Here is an 18193-nt window from a genome sequence, read left to right as displayed (position 1 = left end):
ATTCATTACATTGGAACTCACTAACTTTGACTGGTTTGGGAACCCGCAGACACTGTCCACTAAAACTGTCATACTTTCTAACCACTTGTCCAATTTTCGAGCATAAATACTTGTTGGAAAGATCTCAAAAAGACCTACAACTTTGTAGTTTACCACTTTCCATGATTCTGGCATTTAGAAGCCCAAAAATCAGGTTCAAAACAGGCCAGCAACATTATTGCGGGTATGCACCTTGGAACTCCACCAAAACCACCTCGGCATGAGTGACATGGCTGCCATGTTGGCACTGCATCAGGAATCAACCCGACCCCGACCTGATTTTATGGTAAAGGCTCAACCCGAATTCCCAAAAATCAACCCGAGTTTTGATACTTGGAATTCATCCTTGATTCCGTCCAAAAATGGCCTCGAGGAAACATTTAAGTTTGTGGCAAACATTTGACACTGGATACATTACTATCTTTCAAGATAGAGAAAGGAGATCCGTTGTCCCAGTTTGCAAACATGGAACTGACAGCCGTTGTTTTCCAGAGCTTTGATTGTGACTAGAAAATTGGTTATCGTGACTGAATTTAATTATGGTAATTTTGCATGTTGAATAAAAACATTATGTCTCTAGATCAGCTCTACCCACAAGGTATGTCGGTCGAGAACATATAAATGATGGAAAGAGTTTCTTTCACTTATCTAGCAACTTTTCAGATTTGCTTAATATCCCTTTTCCCTTTTTTGGAGGGGTAGTATCATAGTAGAACCATTTCAAAAAAAAAAAAAAGTATCATAGTAAAGAAAAAAAGAGCAACATAATTTTTTGCTCAACTCAACTCAACAAAGCCTTTGTCCCAAACGAGTTGGGGTCGGCTAAATGAATCCTTTAGAAAAAAATTCATGAAGAAGATAAAAGGAATCTGCCCGTCTCTAATCCTGGTTCTAGTTGGGTTCTTCTACGTGGATCATTTTCTTCCATTCTATCCTATCCAAGGTCATGTTCTCTGTTATGTTCCTAACTATAATTTTTTTGCTATGAAATGAATACTATAATTTTTTTGCTGTCAAACATAAATTCTTTTTATTTGGTCTATGACTTCGTTCTCTGGTTGTCTTGGCAATAACTTTATATGATGTTTTTAATTCTTTTCTTTTCTTCTTTTGCTATATTTCTTCCTTTTCCCATCTTTTCAGGAAAGGTTGGAAGATATTGAAAGGGATCAATTTGAATACACTTTTGATGATGATGACAGAAAGGTTCAAGATGTAATTTTAAAGCCTGATCCCTCAAAAAATGACACAATGGTGCTGAAAAAGACTCTGTCTTGTTCTTATCCAACCTTGGCTTTTGATGAAGCCCTTCAAAAAGAGAATGAGAAGCTCCAATTAGAACTACAAATATCTCAAGCTAATATGGATGTTGGTCAATGTGAAATGATTCAGCATTTGATTGGAGTCACACAAACTGTAGCGAATTCCCTACCAGAGAAGAGTTCAAATGTCACAGATTCAACGAAAGTAGAGCCCAATTATTCAGATGGAAAGTATAAAAGTCATCTTGTCGAGGAAACCTATGTTAGACAACACAGTGATACTCATACAGCTTCGAGGTTGGTTTCTATTTATTTGTATGATGGTGACAAATATGAAGCATGCTTGTTAATTACTTGTTTTTTCATTTAGAATGTTTTACTCATGTGCTTGTAGTCATTTTCACACCTGCAAAATTTGGCTCAGTAAGCAAGGGATCATTAATTTGCTTACCCTTTGGTTTTCTGTTTCCACTGTAAGATGGAGGCACTCCAGCACAAATCTCTTTGATTCTCACATCATGAATTTTTAGGCCTACCACTCCAAGTGTTCACAACATAAAAATTCTCTATAAATACGGAATACTGCCCTGGATGAAAGTAATGGTATAAAACACAACAATAAACTGCAGAACAGAAGTGTTCTTGGAAGAAAAAAGGATGTCAAATAAAGATCATATTACATTGTATCATGAAAATCAGAATTTATCAAGAAAGAAAGGTTGGAAGCAAATATTATGTTTGGTGAACAAGAGAGCAAGCTGGTTGGTTTGGCCAGTACCCAGCTGATTAGATAGTTTGTGGCTACTCAGCCATTTCATCTTATAATGGTTCCTCAAATGCTGAGATATTTTAATAGCACATTCTCTAGGGCCATGTTCTTCCACCGTTATCCTCTCTACTTAGGAGCCTATGCTGGCTTACTAATCTCAAATCAGGCCGACATGGCTGAGTGAATGATATACCACCCATGAGTTCTTTTTTCTAGATTTTTTTTTCAAAGAGTGGTAATAAGTAAGAGTCCTCAAGGTTCACAATTTCTTTCAACTGGTTTTAGGCTCGTAGAGTGGTTTCTTGCTGTCGGCTTTCCATGGTTTTTTGGTGGCTCCGCATCAAACCAAGAAAATAATATTTCATTCTTTGTGGTTGAGTTAGTGCTTTTCTAGTGGCATTTGGCAGTGATTGCGTCAAGCTTAAGTGGATTCTTTGTGGGTTTTGCAAATGTTTTTATGTGTGAGAGAAGGGTTTTTTTTGGTGAATGGAAACAATTTATCAGGAGGCGGCCATGCCTAAAGACTGAGATGGTTAGAAACAGGCCAAACAAAAGGCTACATCAAGGAGGGAAATGATCAAAGGTCTCAAATGCTAGTTGTTCCACCCCCGACCTGGCTAAATGATTGGCGTCACTATTAACTGGATGCCAAACATCCTGAAACGTAATGGAGTGACTCTCAACCCTATCCAACATTTCCTCAATTGTGTCGGCAAACGTCCAAGCTAGTCCCTCTCTTCTCCAGCGAATCACATTGAGCGAGTCACCTTCCACTAAGAAATTAAGGTTGGCCTGGTTAATGAGCCAAATTCCAGACAACAAAGCCTAAACTTCTGCCTTGTTAGTACCAGTCTCACCAATTGGCCAGTGAATGCCAATCGAACCTTACTCATCATTGCGGAGAAGGCCCCCAGTACCTGCAGCCGTCAAAGTTCCGCTTAAAGAATCAGTAGGAGACCACCTATTCGAAGGTTTATCCGCCACGGTCTTTATGAAAATGCAGCCTTCGATCGCTGCATAGAAGACTGCAAAATTCCACGGAAGTCCGGAAGAGCAATCACCCAATGCACGATATTGGAGGATTTTTTTGCTAGGTAAGCTGGGGTTGAACATACAACCTCAAGATTGATAAACAAAGCCTTAACCAATTGAGCTACATGCCCAACCCCAAACTTAAGGGATGACAAAGTAGGGCTTTAAAGTAGCGATTTACAAAGTAGGCCCAACCTAGGAGCATAAGCCTATCGCTTAAATGGTCTGCAATATGATCTCGAAAAATCTAGATTACCCCAAACAGGTTCAAAATAAAGATATGATCCACCGTCTCCTCTGCAGCGAGGGACACACGGCACAATTGTTAATGGTAATCTGATTAGGGATCCGAGTGTGGCCGACCATCATGATCTTATCCAAATAGGCAATCCAGAAGAATGCACTAACTCGAGGTGCAGGAGCTCTCAGAGAAGGGGAAGTTGACGCCATCAGATAGTTTTTAGAAAGAATGAACTAAAAACTAATCTTTGTTTACCTAAAAATTAGAATATGTTAAAGTAAAACTAGAAAATAAAAATAGTAGATAAAATGGAGAAAAGAAAACATAATCATGCTTAACTTGGTAGATCCAGACTGAGAGATGTACAAAAAAAAAAACAAGCAGTGCATTAAACAGGCAAATCTATAATTAAAATATGTGATATTATGAAAAATTAGAACCAATTAAAAAGAGCAGAATAAGCACATAAATAGTACCCATGTCTCCTTAAGTCATGTAAAAAAATGCATATTCAATGAATTATCTTTGTTTTTTGATTTATTAGAAGTAATCCAAAATATCTATGCACACTGTGATTCCAGACTTACTGAATCTGTCCTCTGAGTCCCAGTGCCCTGCTTTCACCCCACATTTACTAGCTATTACCTTAGCCCACAGCCGAGATTCCTCCTCCCCAAACCTTCACAACCATTTACGCAGGAGCGACTGGTTCACTTAAGCTTTCTAATCCCCAAACCACCAGCTTTTAAGGTTTTGCATACCTCTTTCCATTGAACTAATGCAATACCACGCTTATCAGAGTTTCCCTTGGTGTTCAAACCACCGGCTTTTAAGGGTTTGCATACCTCTTTCCATTTAACTAATGCAATACCACGCTTTTCAGAGTTTACCTTGGTGTTTTGCCTCTCTCTTTGATGAAATTCAAGACATTGATGGTTCCTCTCGATCTCTTATCATCACGTTAGAAGATCCGCCAACGGGGTTGCGGATAATTTAGCTAGGCGCGGTGTCAGTTTGGAAGCTCTGGATTTTGTTTTGTTCTCTTTCTTTCCTTGATTTGCTTATCTTCTGTTCTTTTAGGTCTTCCTTTTGGTTTTGTTGTATTGGATCATCTTGGTCTTTTATTCAATGAAACTCCTAACCATTAAAAAATGAAGAAGTAATCCATCGAAAAATGAAAAGAATTAGGGATAACCTAATATATCTTCAACTTTTTTTGAAGCCGGTTTCGATCCATCGATTCATACTTCAAATCATGTATTGTGTGGCTGAATCTTGTAGTTCTTGGTTGATCTAGGTATACTTATCATTGATCTTCTTCTTCTTCTTCTCTGATTTGCACTATATTTTGCTCCCAATGATTGTGGATCTGGCTTCATGACTTGTGGCACTTTAATACAATGTTGAATAATTCAATATAAAAAGAGGCAACTAATTCATCTTCCCTGGAGAGATTTTCCAATAAGCCTTTCCATAAAAATATATTTAAAATTGCCCTTGTTATGGTTTTAAACTGCTAGTTAGCCCCACTCTGATAAATGAGTAAATTACCCTCAGAATATTAATGTAAAGTGCATCAAAATAGGAGGCTCATTCACACACTGTATTGGGAAAAGTTCTCGTTTATTTTTTTATGCTTCATATTAGTTCTATAAATACATTCTACTATCTAGATATGATTATGAACAATTAAATTAAATGAACTCATGTGTAATAATACGGCATTTGGTACTATTATATAACTGGAAAGATGTTCAGTGTATAGGGTTATTTTGTGATCACTTTCACACATATCCATGTCCAAGGTGAGGATTTTTAAGTGTTAGCAGTTCCTCTATCATTTCTCAAGAATCTCCATCCCATTGATTTCCTGTCATTTCTCACACTTTTCTGAAATCATAGCACGCAAGCTACATTAAATTTTGAGTGCTGGATGTTATAGCAGGTCTCTGAAACCATAATAACTTTGTCCAGGAATGCCTCTCCAATTTCATCGGGACGCGATCTGGTATCAACGAGAGGATCACATCGACATGAAGAATGGCATTCGGATTTACTTGGTTGCTGTTCAGAACCATACTTATGTAAATTCTCACTTACCGCCCAATAAGTTCGATTATATTGTAGCATTTTAGTAAAATCACAATCCAGTGGTCTTTAATTGGCAAGTTGAGAGTGACTACTTAAATGCATATTTTTTTATTCATGCACATTTCTCTTGTGTCCTGCATTGACTGCAACCTTTTTTGTGTGCACTACAATGAGATCCTGTTATTAATCTGGTTTTGTTTGTATGTCATGATTTATTTTCAGTTGCCTCTGTGTTTCCAGTTGGGATAAGTTAATGGTATACTTTACCATGTTAATTGTTCATGTTGGGGAGGATTTTCACTTTATTTCTTACATTGTTGAAATTTGAAATATAAATATTTTCATGGATTTAGGGATAGTAAATTCATAGAGAAAGCAACATTATGCCTGATACTGATTGTCTTTACCTGTTTTGGAGTTGATTGTATGATGATTCGTCTATATGGATTGTTTTTTTGTAGGCTATGCATCTTAGGCTTCCATTTTACTTATGCTTTTGCTTTCTAGGACTAAAACCTTGTCACTTGTTAAAAAAAGTTTTAATGATTGAATTTACAGCATATGCACTCTGAGACACACAGTGACAACAAAAAGTATGGTTACTATACATAGCCCTTCATGTTTTATCTGCCTGTTACAAAATATATATTCTCTCATGTCTGAACTTGTAGTTTTATCATCGTTGCCACCTGATGCATTTCGGGTCTGTGTATCTGCTTGTGCCTTGGTATCTTGTTTTTCTTACTAGAAATTGCAATTTACATATGAATATTTGATTTGGGGTTTTGGGCTTCGTAATGTTAGTTTTAAATGTTAATAAATTAGTAGGTTAAGATTACCACCAGTAGACTGAAACCCTAGGAGCAGAGATGCTTATTATGCATGTGTTTTATGATCATGTAGGATTTATGCGTTACTGTTGCTTCTCCCGCAAAAAAAAAAAAAATGACTTAAAAATTGAAGTGTGGGAAATGCCTGTTTATCCATACTTGTCCCCTGCTTCCCATAAATGTCTTTGCTTCCTGTTTCTGGCCACTATGATCTGCACAAATCATTTTAGATGCAGTCATGTTTTGCCGAACTGAAAGGCTTTAAAAAGACCAACCCTCCTTTTGGAACAATAATTTACAACCAAGTTATTGTTTTCCCAAATAAAGGATGAGTTTATGCACCGCCTTCGCCTTTTCTAATGAATTTATATACTTGATATAGGGCGAATCTATGAAAGGGTCTGGATGTGTAGCTTTGATACCAATTGATGTGGCCGGCCAACTGACAAGAGTTTCTTGAATTAGTGAAATGTTTCTCAAATTCTTGAAAAGTTTCTTGAATTCTTGAAAAAGTTTAAAGAAAGGTTCAAGAAACTTTAAGATTTTATAAAGAATAGGTAAATAATGTAAATAAAGGGTACATATCAATAAAGATTGATTATATGAGGGGGAAAGATTGATAAAGATTGCTTCTTGAGCGGTTGGGTGGTTTATAGGTTATCTAAGGGAAGAGATCATGGGTTGGTTTGGATTGTAAAGGTCATGGAAGGCGGAAAGGAGATGTAAAAAGGAGAAAAGGAAGGTGGAAGAGAATGTGGGAAAGGGAAAACCAGAAGGTGGAAAGGGGATGTGAAGAGGAGAAAAGGGAAGGTGAAATAGAATGTGGAAAAGGAGAAAGGGGATAGTGGATAAAAGGGTGTGGGCAAAGAGTTTAAGGCTGGATTTGGGTCAATGGATTAAGGTGATTGTGACTTAGAAGCACAAAGCCGGTGCGGGGGAGGGGGCGGGGGCAGAGGCAGGAGCGGGGAAGCATGGGGTCTAGAAGAGTCTAAGTTTGGGAGCGCCATGGGCGCATGTATGTAATATTTTCTTTATATATCTTTCAAAATTCAAGTACATTAAAAAATAATAGTTTCTAACCATTTTCATATGTATCTTTCAAATTTTAATTACATCTAAAAGCTAATTTCTAACAATCTTCAACATCTTCATTTGTGTGCACTCGTTCCTTGTGCCTTCTAAAGACGCACAAGCCTTTGTGCTCGCTCCAATGAAGTACTTTGAAGGGTTGGAGGAGTTTGATGTAAGGAAGTTAGTGATGGTGCAACTTATAGAGTAATAGAAGCAGGCTGGGAGCGTCATTAGAGCGGTTCCCGTCTCTCTGGGGTCGCGCTCCCTGGAAGCTCCTTCATAAGGAGCGCCGAATCGAGGTTCCGAGGTGGGAGCGGCACCCCGAGAGAAGGTTCCTGCTTCTAAGGATTGTGATTGGTGGTGGCTTAGGAAATACAGAAAAATAAAGAATAATTGTGGAAAGAAAAAAGAAAGGAAAATGTTAGGGGTGTGGCCTAGGCATCACACCATAGGATCTAAGGCATCTCACCCTAAGGCAAGGAGGCATCACCCCAACTCAAAGCAAAAATCCAATTTTATTTATCTTCATGAGAAATAAGCTCATAGGCCATACATATATAGACAAAGTGCTTGCCACGAAATTTAAGATTAGAGTAGAATTAGGACTCCTAAAACTCACCCAAATCAAGTTGTGACTCTCAATTTCTATCCTACCTAAGACTCCTATGAACTAAAGACTCTTTCCATGGACTTTCCTTCATAAAATAGACCTCCTAAACCTACTAAGAGTCACAAGCCATCTGAAACTTCTACATAAACAAATAAACCAACTCACTTCCAGTCCCACAAATACAAGGACTCCCTTATATTGCAATGTGGGTCATAATAATCAAGTAGGTGACATGATGTCACCTTATGTTATGTGGGGTCGTGTGGTCACTTAAAACTTAAGTGAATTGACAAGATAAATGACTTAAGTGCCCTTGTCACTTAAGATTTTCGTAATATACTTGTAGTCTCCATTTTAAAGACATACAACTTAAAGAAACCAAGCGATATTGGTGGGAAAAAACCGTGATACCCTCCTATAACATAAGAGGCTTAAAAAACACCTCATGATACATAAAAATTGGAATACGGGCTCTAGGATGGTCCCTATCAATACCTCTTGCATTATTTTATTATTCATACTCAAACTAGATATTTTTGTTAGGTTTGCTACAATTTATTTAGGGAAACGATATCACCACTACGATGTTTTAATAATTTTTTTAGAATGTGGAATATTTCATTAATGGATAAAGAAAGAGCGAGGTGGTCAGATACTGACAGAACCATGTTTCAATAATTGCACAAACTCAGCTTGTCTTTTCTGTTGTAATTAGCTTCTGAGAGCTTTTTCAGAACGGTATTAACCTTTAACTGCTGCTTAAATAATAAAAGACAAGACGAGCAGCTATCAAAACATGGTAGTGCCCATATCAAGAGCCTTCATTTATCTAGAAACCTTTAACTCGTTCTTTTATCCATAAAGCTTAATTCCTACAAAGTTTCCCTTGTCTTCTAAATACCATTTTTAATTACTCCATTCACCTTTTTGACATATTTGTGTGGCCATGGTAGTAGGCTAGTAGCTATATAATTTCTAGACCATTACGAGTTCTCGTTTTGTATGTTTACTGATGGTTGATGAATCTGTGTTCAGTGTGGTGAATAATTATTTCTGAATGATGAGTCGTATATCTAGTGAGCGAGACACTTTTTCCTGGAGGAAAATTGGTCTTTATTTGGAATTTAGCTGTTAATTTCATCGTCATGTTACTTTGTTAGAATTTATATGGTGAGAGATTTGATACTCATTTTATTACTTTTTTGCAGGCATTAAAACTTTCTTCTATCCCTGTGGGACATTTTCAAAAATATCTACAGTGGCCTCTAACAGACACATGTGTAAGTATACATAAATATTGTTACAGAAAATTTATCTTGACTTTTTTTATAGCCACTGCTGGAAGTTATTAACTGATTGATTCTAAAATATTTGAAATCTTAGCCACTTTAGGATGTCTTGCTCTTGACAGAACCAAGACAAGTGGCCTTGCAGACTTCTTGTAAGGCTGATTGAATTAATATGTGCGTGTTTAGCTTTTTAGGGAAGTGATATTTACGCCCCTTTTGATCACCAGGGACACCCAGCGTCAGTGGATCAATGACAAAAAGGGGGCTAATGTACTTGATGTCAGAAAAAACCAGTGGCTTTGATTGCAAAGTACACTGGCAATGGGTGTCCCTGGTGATCAAAAGGGGCATAAATATCATTTCCCGCTTTTTAATTGCATGATGATTTATGAAATGGAATCATGTTGATTGCCCTGGTTTACTTTGACATAGCTGGCCGAGAGTTTTTTTTTTCCGAGCGGTCTTGCATTTTTGTTAGTGCCACATTGAAATTAGCATTATGCTTCTTTTGTAACTTTGCTAATCATTTTTTGATGTAGACTTGAAGGAAAGAATTCTTGAAATTCTTGCAGATCTGTTCTGGATCTGGAATTTTATGATCAGGCCTGGACTTTTCTTGAAAATGAGCAGAAAATGTACAGAAATTTCAAGAAATTGTCCAGGAATTTAAGAAAATGTGCCGGAACTCATGAAAAAGTGCAGGAAACTGAAAGAGAAGATGAGAAGAATGATAGAAATTGCAACTATATTGAATCTGAAAATGAAATACAACTATATAAGAAATTTAGCTCTAATTTAGCTCAGCTGCAATCACAGCTGAGAAGAAGGGAAGAAATACCTTGGAAATCCGGAATTCTTTCTCTAACTTCCATCAAAGTTCTTATCTTACAAGATAACCGGGGAGTTTCTCCTTTTCCACACATTTTTCTCCACTTCAAATTCCTACAAATCAAAAGCTCATAAATGAGAGCAGCCGCCTCCTATTTATAGCGGATGACTAGCTCTATTTTTCCTTGCATTCTCAAATTTGAATTTGTTGGGGGTTCCACGTGAAAGCAAACATCCCACATCGGAAGAGTGAGATATGTGGATGGGCATTATAAGGATTCGGGCACCCTCCCCTTAACGGCTAGCTTTTGAGGGTGAGTTCTGCCCGGGTCCCAACAAGTGGTATCAGAGCTGGGCACGTGGTAACCCTGGTTTAGCCTCCGAGGATGGAAATATCCCTCGGGGAAGATCTCAGTAACCCCGGTATGCTTCTGGGTACGGAAAAATGTCTAGGGGAAGATCTCGTAGTTCCCACGTTGCACCCGCGTGGATGGGCGAGATTGTCCACGTTGCTTCCCACGTGGAGGGGAAGATTATTGGGGTTTCCATGTGAAAGCAAAGATCCCACATCGGAAGAGTGAGAGATGTGAATGGGCATTATAAGGATTCGGGCACCCTCCCCTTAACGGCTAGCTTTTGAGGGCGAGTTCTACCCGGGTCCCAACAGAATTTCCCTCCTAATTACACTTCAAATCAAACTACACAGGCCCTCAATTATACATTTATTACAAGTATACCTCCCTACAATTAAAGCCTACAAAAGCATGAAAATTACAACTAATGCCATTGAGGCTTTATTAATTACTACAATTATGCCATCAACACTATTCCTACTAGCATAGGCCTTTTTATACTTTAGCCAGGACCCAGTCCTCATCATCCTCCCCACTTAAAATAGAGCTTGGTCACACGCCCGGCTCCTTTATGGTAGAAGAGGTATAGACCCAAGTCATTGGGCAAGCTGGGATGTCGTCCCTCTCTACTCTGACAAAGAAAAGTGTGGTGCCAATGCCCGGTCGAAGACGTAGCTTTCCGTAGCAAGAGCCTTCACCCGGGGTCCATCCGTGGTGTCACCTCGGTCTCATCCACAACCAACTAAGCCTAGGTGGTGGTGTATCATGTCTGTCCCTATCTATACATGCTTTATGCATATCTGAACTATCGCTCTCCGTGTAAATTGCAGGTCTCTGCCATGATAAGGTCAGCTCTAGAAATGAGTCCTGATAGAAAGTCTCCGCTACATCAACATATCCCGCTGTAACTTAAGATCTAAGCCATCTGTTTTCCACTCATCTGGCCCAATATGGTCTGCCTCTGCAGATGCTATAGGCTCTTGCTCACTATGACGTAACATAGAAGAAGAAGAATCGTCTATGGAGTGACCCTCTGTATCTGGCTCATGTTCAAACATGTGCTCTGCTTCATGTCTACAAACTGCCTCAGTGTAATTCTCAGCTATTTGCCCACTAGAATCATCCTTGCTATCTAATGTTTCAGGAGTAAACTTTGTCACACTTTGGCTACCATCATTCTGTCTGGTCATAGATGATAAATCCTCATCATTATGCTCTAGCTCATCAAACTCTGATTCAATGCACTGCTCTGTCTGCTCTGTCTCTATGCAAAGTTCATCTAGCTGCTCATCATCTCCCTAATGCAATCAATCCAATCTCCTATCTCCTCACGAGTGGAAATGGTCTCAAGGCTATCCTCAATCTGTCGTGTTGGCTTCTCAACAATGACATGAGTCTCAATAATAGGAGAAATCTCAGTCTCTTCTCTGCTTCCATCCTCGTCATTCGTAGGATCGGCCTCAAGTGTTGGACAGGATGATGCATGCACTGAAGTCTGTCACTTAACTGAGACCAGATCCTATCCTACACTTAATCATGTTTGGCTTCCCGTTCACGACGGGCTTCATCCTCATGTTTCCATTTCCACTGTAAGTCCTCATATTCTCTGCCATATGGGCTATCCACATCCGATACTGACAGTAAGCCCCAGGGCATAGATGCTCATGAACTGTCCACGTACCTCCTCCAATGGGGGAATAGGAGGTTTGCCCAATACACGACGCTGCTTCACCAAATTTCCCCATGTGAACTTAGCACTCCATCCAACAGTTTTTATTATACGCCAAATGGTCTCTTGGTGATCTCGACTGTAATAGTGGTGATATGCCTCGGGAACGTCGGGGCATCGTAAGCATGTGGCCTCACAGTTGGTATAGTACTCACCGCCATCAAAATATGGACCAAATGGTGGAGCCATCTGTGGTGGTGCGGATGAACGACGTGTGTCAACACTTAATGCTGAAAAACGAGAAGCTTGTTGTAGTAACAATCTATTCTGTTTGATAGCAGTTTGTCTAACCATGTAGTTTAATTGGGATGGAGATTGAAAATGTTTTGAAATTACATCCCATCAGCAAAGTTATGCTTAATTTCTTTCACAGGATCTGCATTCTACATGACAGCAATTCCATTCTCAGACACCAGCTATGCCCTGTTTAAGCACTCAACAATTGATTTCCTCCAAGCCATAATTCATTCTCATGAATGTCATCCATTCTCCGACACCATCTTGGGTCTAATTCCACCTTCCACAATTGCTGTAGAAAATACTGATCTCTAGTTCTTGACTAAGCTATCAAGAACACAAACCGAATGGAGAAAATTTTCAGAGTTGAAGGTTTCCTTCCTTCAAATGAAAACACAAATTCAATGGAGGATTTTATCTGAAAGTGCTATAAAAAAAGTTGCTGGGACCGCTCATTAGAACTCAGGGCAGAGAGATACTCGAACAAGAGTTCATATTGCTTCCTTGAACTCAACTCAAGAATTATCATGATTGTAACTGAAAGAGATAGAGAGAAGTTTACAATAGGTTATGGGTGGGTTGTGTCTCATCGAACATGACTTCTTCGGCTGTTGGTAAATTCCAGGTCTGTCTAGATTTGTGCGTATTATCAGTGAAATCTGTGACTTATGTAGAGGATCTGATATCTCATTTTTGCATTGAGTAAAAGGCTAATGATATAGCTTGGTTTGTTGGCTATAGAGGATGTAAATAGGGCCTGACCTTGTGCGGGTTAATCTCTGCCTCATTGTATGACTTTTAAAGAAATTCTAGTTATCTCTCAAAATAAATAAATAAAGAAATAGACTAGTGGGCATGAATATTTTTGGTAGGCATCTTTGAAGAAATAGGTTGTCATTGGAACCATCCTGATTTTATCATCGGATGCTTTTCTATCAGCTTCAGGAGAGGCGTGCAATGAGCTGATGGCCTATTCTTTAATATTGTCATGCTGTTGCTACACTTGCTGCATCAGGAGGAAGCTCCGCAAGATGTTGAACATCACGGTAACTCTTTCTCCAGCTCCCGATCTAATTGTTATAGTAGTTTTTTTTTTTTTTGAATGGTTCTAACTGTTAAAGTTTACATCACGGTTTACAATTATTCAATTTTGCGGAAGTTCATGAAGAGAAGTTGCACCTATTCATCATACTGCCCACCTTCAGGTTCATGTGATTTATAGGGTGTCCATTTGTGGGGGTGATAATGGAGAGAGAGAGAGAGAGAGAGAGAGAGAGAGAGAGAGAGAGAGAGAGAGGGGGGATTCCTGCGCTCGAGCACAGATAAGCTAATTTGCGCTTGAGCGCAGGAAACAATGGTGGGGCCACATTGTTGGGGTGATCCTAAGAATTCATTTCAAAGGCTCCATCATGGATGGGGTGTGTACCAAAAATCAACTTCATTGGATCATCATAGGGTGTCCATTTGTGGGGGTGATAATGGACATATACTGTTTGTCCACTAATCTGCCCATTTTTTCACCCCACAAATGGACACCCTAAGATGATCCAATGGAGCTGATTTTTGGTGGACACCCTATCCATGAAAGGGCCTTCCGAAAGAATGCTTTGGCTCCCTCAACAATGTGGGCCCACCCTTGTTTTTGCACTCGAGCGCAGATAAGCTTATCTGCCCTCGAGTGCAGAAACCCCTTACTCTTATATATATATATATATATATATATATATATATATATATATATATATATATATATATATATAGAGAGAGAGAGAGAGAGAGAGAGAGAGAGAGAGAGAGAGAGAGAGAGAGAGAGAGAGAACGGTTCCTGAGGTGTCGCTAGCGCTACCTTATATGAGGTGACACTCACAAAACATAGGGGGCCCACTTTGTTTGGATGATCCAAATTATTCATTTGATAGGCCCTCAGATAGGGTGCCTACAAAAAATCAACTTCATAGGATCATCCCAACCCTTCCATTTGTGGAGGTTAAAATGGATGGGTATAAACCTCCATAAATCTAAACCTCCACAAATGGAAGGGTTAGGATGATCCTATGGACCTGTTTTTTTGTGGGCACCCTATCTATGTGAGGGTCTATCAAATGAATGCTTTGGATCATCCAAACAAAGTGGGCCCCCTATGTTTTGTGACCGCCACCTCATCTAAGCTAGCGCTAGCGCCACCTCAGGAACTGTTTATATATATATATATATATATATATATATATATATATATATATATATATATATATATGAGGAAAAGGATTGTTCGCTCGAGTGTACCAAGCTTATGGTACGTTCGAGTGCCCAATCACATGTGGGTCCACTTTGTTAGGATGATCCAAAGCATTCATTTGAAAGGCCCTTACATAGATGGGATGTGTACCAAAAATCAGCTCCATAGGATCATCCTAACCCATCCATTTGTGGAGGTCAAAATGGACAGACACTGTTTGTCCACAAATCTGCCCATCTTTGCCCTCCACTTTTGGAGAGGTTAGGATGATTCAATGGAGCTGATTTTTGGTACACACCCTATCTATGATAGGGCCATGCAAATGAATGCTTTGGATCACCACAAAAAATGTGGGACCCATGTGATTGGGCACTCGAGCGTACCATAAGCTCGGTACACTCGAGCGTACAATCCTTTTCCTCTCTCTCTCTCTCTCTCTCTATATATATATATATATATATATATATATATATATATATATATATATATATATATGAGAAAAGTGTTTCTAGTCTGCCGACTAGAGATCATTCTCTAGTCCGGCGACCAAAAACACTTGGGTCCCACATTTTTTGTGGTGATCTAAAGCATTCATTTGATAGGCCCCATCATAGATAGGGTGTCCACAAAAAATCCGCTTCATAGGATCATCTTAACCCTTCCATTTGTGGAGCTAAAAAATGGACAGATTTGTGCTGATTTATAGCCGTCCATTTTAAGCTCTACAAATCACAGGGTTGGGATGATCCTATGGAGCTGATTTTTTGTGGACACCCTCTCTATGTCAGGGCCCATCAAATGAATGCTTTGCATCACTCAAATAAGGTGGGACCCATGTTTTTTGGTCGCCGGACTAGAGAAGGATCTCTAGTCGGCAGACTAGAAACACTTTTCTCTCTCTCTCTCTCTCTCTCTATATATATATATATATATATATATATATATATAGAGAGAGAGAGAGAGAGAGAGAGAGAGAGAGAGAGAGAGAAGGGTTGCTGCTAACATTAGCAGCTAGCTTAGCTGCTAACGTTAGCTTAAAACAAGGGTGGGGCCACATTGTTGGGGTGATCCTAAGCATTCATTTTAAAGGCCCCATCATGGATTGAGTGTGTGCCAAAAATCAGCATAGGATGTTCATTTGTGGGCGTGAAAATGGACAGGTACTGCTGCCCCCTAATCTGCCCATTTTTTCACCCCACAAATAGACACCCTAGGATGATCCAATGGAGCTGATTTTTGGTGGACACACTATCCATGAAAGGGCCTTCCAAATGAATGCTTTGGATCCTCCCAACAATGTGGGCCCGACCTTGTTTATGCTAACGTTAGCTGCAACCCTTTCCTCATATATATATATATATATATATATATATATATATATATATATATTAGAAAACGGTTTCTACACACAATTGTAGATAAGTTATCTACACACTAGCTTAAAATACAGTGGGGGCCACATTGTTTGGGTGATCCAAAGCATTCATTTGATGGGCCCTCACATAGATAGGGTTTTCCCAAAAAATCAGCTTCATATGATCATCCTAACCCTTCGAACCGTGGAGGCAAAAAATGGACAGATTTGTGAAGGTTTATACACGTCCATTTTACCTCTACAAATCGTAGGGTTGGGATGATCCTATGGAGCTGATTTTTTGTGGACACCCTATCTATGTGAGGGCCAATGAAATGAATGGTTTGGATCACCCAAATAATATGCCCTCCACTGTATTTTAAGCTAGTGTGTAGATAACTTATCTACACTTGTGTGTAGAAACCGTTCTCTGTGTGTGTGTGTATAATGGCTCTAATCATGAATTAAAAATGTAAGAATACCTCTTGAGTGAAATTCCCTTGGCAAAACTAGACTTGATTCAATTTCAGGCTGGTCAGATGAGCACATGAAAAAGGCAATGTTTAAAAACTTGTGCTCATCAAGAACTCGATAAGGTAAAACTGAGCAGGGGTTGAGCCTCTAGCTCAATCGGTCAAGGCTTTGTTCTTCAACTCTGAGGTCGGAGGTTCAATCCCAGCATACCTACCAAAAAAACTGAGCAACTTGATTAATTGCTTGACCTGGCAAAAAAAAAGAGTTGGTTAAGTGCTGGACCTGGCAAGTTTTAAAAATGCTAAAAACAATGTTTAAAAACATGTACTCAGTAAGAACATACCCATGGAAAACCAAGGGTTTAAATTTCGGTTTTGGTACCGATTTCAGACCCCACCGAAATCCGAAATTGCGTATTTCAGTTCGAAATTCCGGACAGAATTTCCGAAATTTTGCACTGAAATTCCAAAATTTCAGCCGAAATTTTGTTACACTTTTTTAAAATAAAAATAAAAATGGCATTTTCTCGAAATTTCGGCTGAAATTTCTTAAAGGCCGAAATTTGAAATCTCGCCAAATTTCGGTTTCGGTAACTTCGGATTTCGGCGAAATTTAAAACCATGTGGAAAACCATGGTTGAATTCAGCAACCTAATCATTGACCCTGCAAGTTTGGACTGACTTGTGTGAGTTAAATGAGGTTTTTATTGACTAGGGCCAAAACAGGTTGATTTGGTGGGCAAGTCAGTATTTATCTTAGCGGGTTCCTAAACATTGGTTAAGAAAAAGATTTGTAAAATAATGCAATGCCCATGCCCTTGCAACTTCCTAGATGAGTAAATTGTCCTATAACATTTAATATTGCCCCTTGTGATTCTAATGAAACTTCATGACAAATCTTTCAATTGCGATCCACTGCAAATACTCATGGAAGCTCGTTATTCTCCCATCCACTGAATCCAATATTTAGCAGTAAAGTGCCATTGATATAATTTTGAATATATCAAAACAGTTTTGTCATTTTCATGCCGTACTTGTGTAATTTTGAATGTAAACTAACCGTCTGTCACTTTCATGCGGTATTTATGTTGAGCTACTAATCTAAACATTTTTGTTCACTTACTGTTGATTGCTGCTTTGTCCTGCTTCATGTTTTCAGGGAGGCCTGTGCGATGATTTCCTCTCACATCTACTGTGTTGTTGCTGCGCCCTTGTCCAAGAATGGCGAGAAGTGGAGATCCGTGGGGTTTACGGTACGTTGTCCAGCTCATATTAAAATTGAATAGAAATATTCGGGTCGAGTGTTATGACCTGATATTAGGAAGGAGGGTATTGAGTTCTAATCCATCTCATTCAAAAAGCCTAGAAATGTACTTCACCAAAACTATTATATAACATTGAGTCATTTTGATCGAACTTACAGGCCCCGAGAAGACAAAAACAAGCCCACCACCGTCCCAATACATGGAGTCTTAAAAGTGGCAATTCCGAGCACCAGAATATTTCAGTTGGCAATCTTACTGTATGATAAAGACCACCAGGTTGACTGAACGTATACAGGCAAAGGTAACAACTAGTTGGTTTAGTTATTTGAATTTATACTTGGGATTTTCTTGTGCTAGTTGTTCAGATAAAAAAAAGTACAGTTGTTGTATACTTGTGTTTGTGTCATGTCATGTAACATAGACAGTACATAAATTGAATAGGATTGCTCAACTTGATTAATGAGAGCAAAGCAAGCTTAGTTTT

At 38.9% G+C, this 18193-nt stretch overlaps 1 protein-coding gene across 3 annotated transcripts in view; it reads left to right on the top strand.

Moving 5' to 3' along the window:
• The window catches only part of LOC143886522 (cell number regulator 13-like), a 21887-nt gene extending 3694 nt beyond the window's left edge, over window positions 1-18193 (top strand). For all 3 annotated transcript variants that reach the window (XM_077390528.1, XM_077390527.1, XM_077390529.1), the window contains exons 3-8: window positions 1183-1598; window positions 5318-5427; window positions 9154-9225; window positions 13321-13427; window positions 17604-17697; window positions 17868-18193. In XM_077390528.1, the coding sequence (XP_077246643.1) occupies window positions 1183-1598; window positions 5318-5427; window positions 9154-9225; window positions 13321-13427; window positions 17604-17697; window positions 17868-17920 (852 nt within the window). In that variant the 3' untranslated portion in view covers window positions 17921-18193. The remainder of the gene's footprint in view (window positions 1-1182; window positions 1599-5317; window positions 5428-9153; window positions 9226-13320; window positions 13428-17603; window positions 17698-17867) is intronic.

The sequence above is a fragment of the Tasmannia lanceolata genome, unplaced genomic scaffold, assembly GCF_043159265.1.
Source record: "Tasmannia lanceolata isolate RefF3 unplaced genomic scaffold, GAP_Taslan_0.1 ptg000011l, whole genome shotgun sequence".
Classification (NCBI taxonomy): Eukaryota; Viridiplantae; Streptophyta; class Magnoliopsida; order Canellales; family Winteraceae; genus Tasmannia; species Tasmannia lanceolata.
Note: the sequence above shows the minus strand (reverse complement) of the source record. Positions and strands in the feature narration are given on the sequence as shown.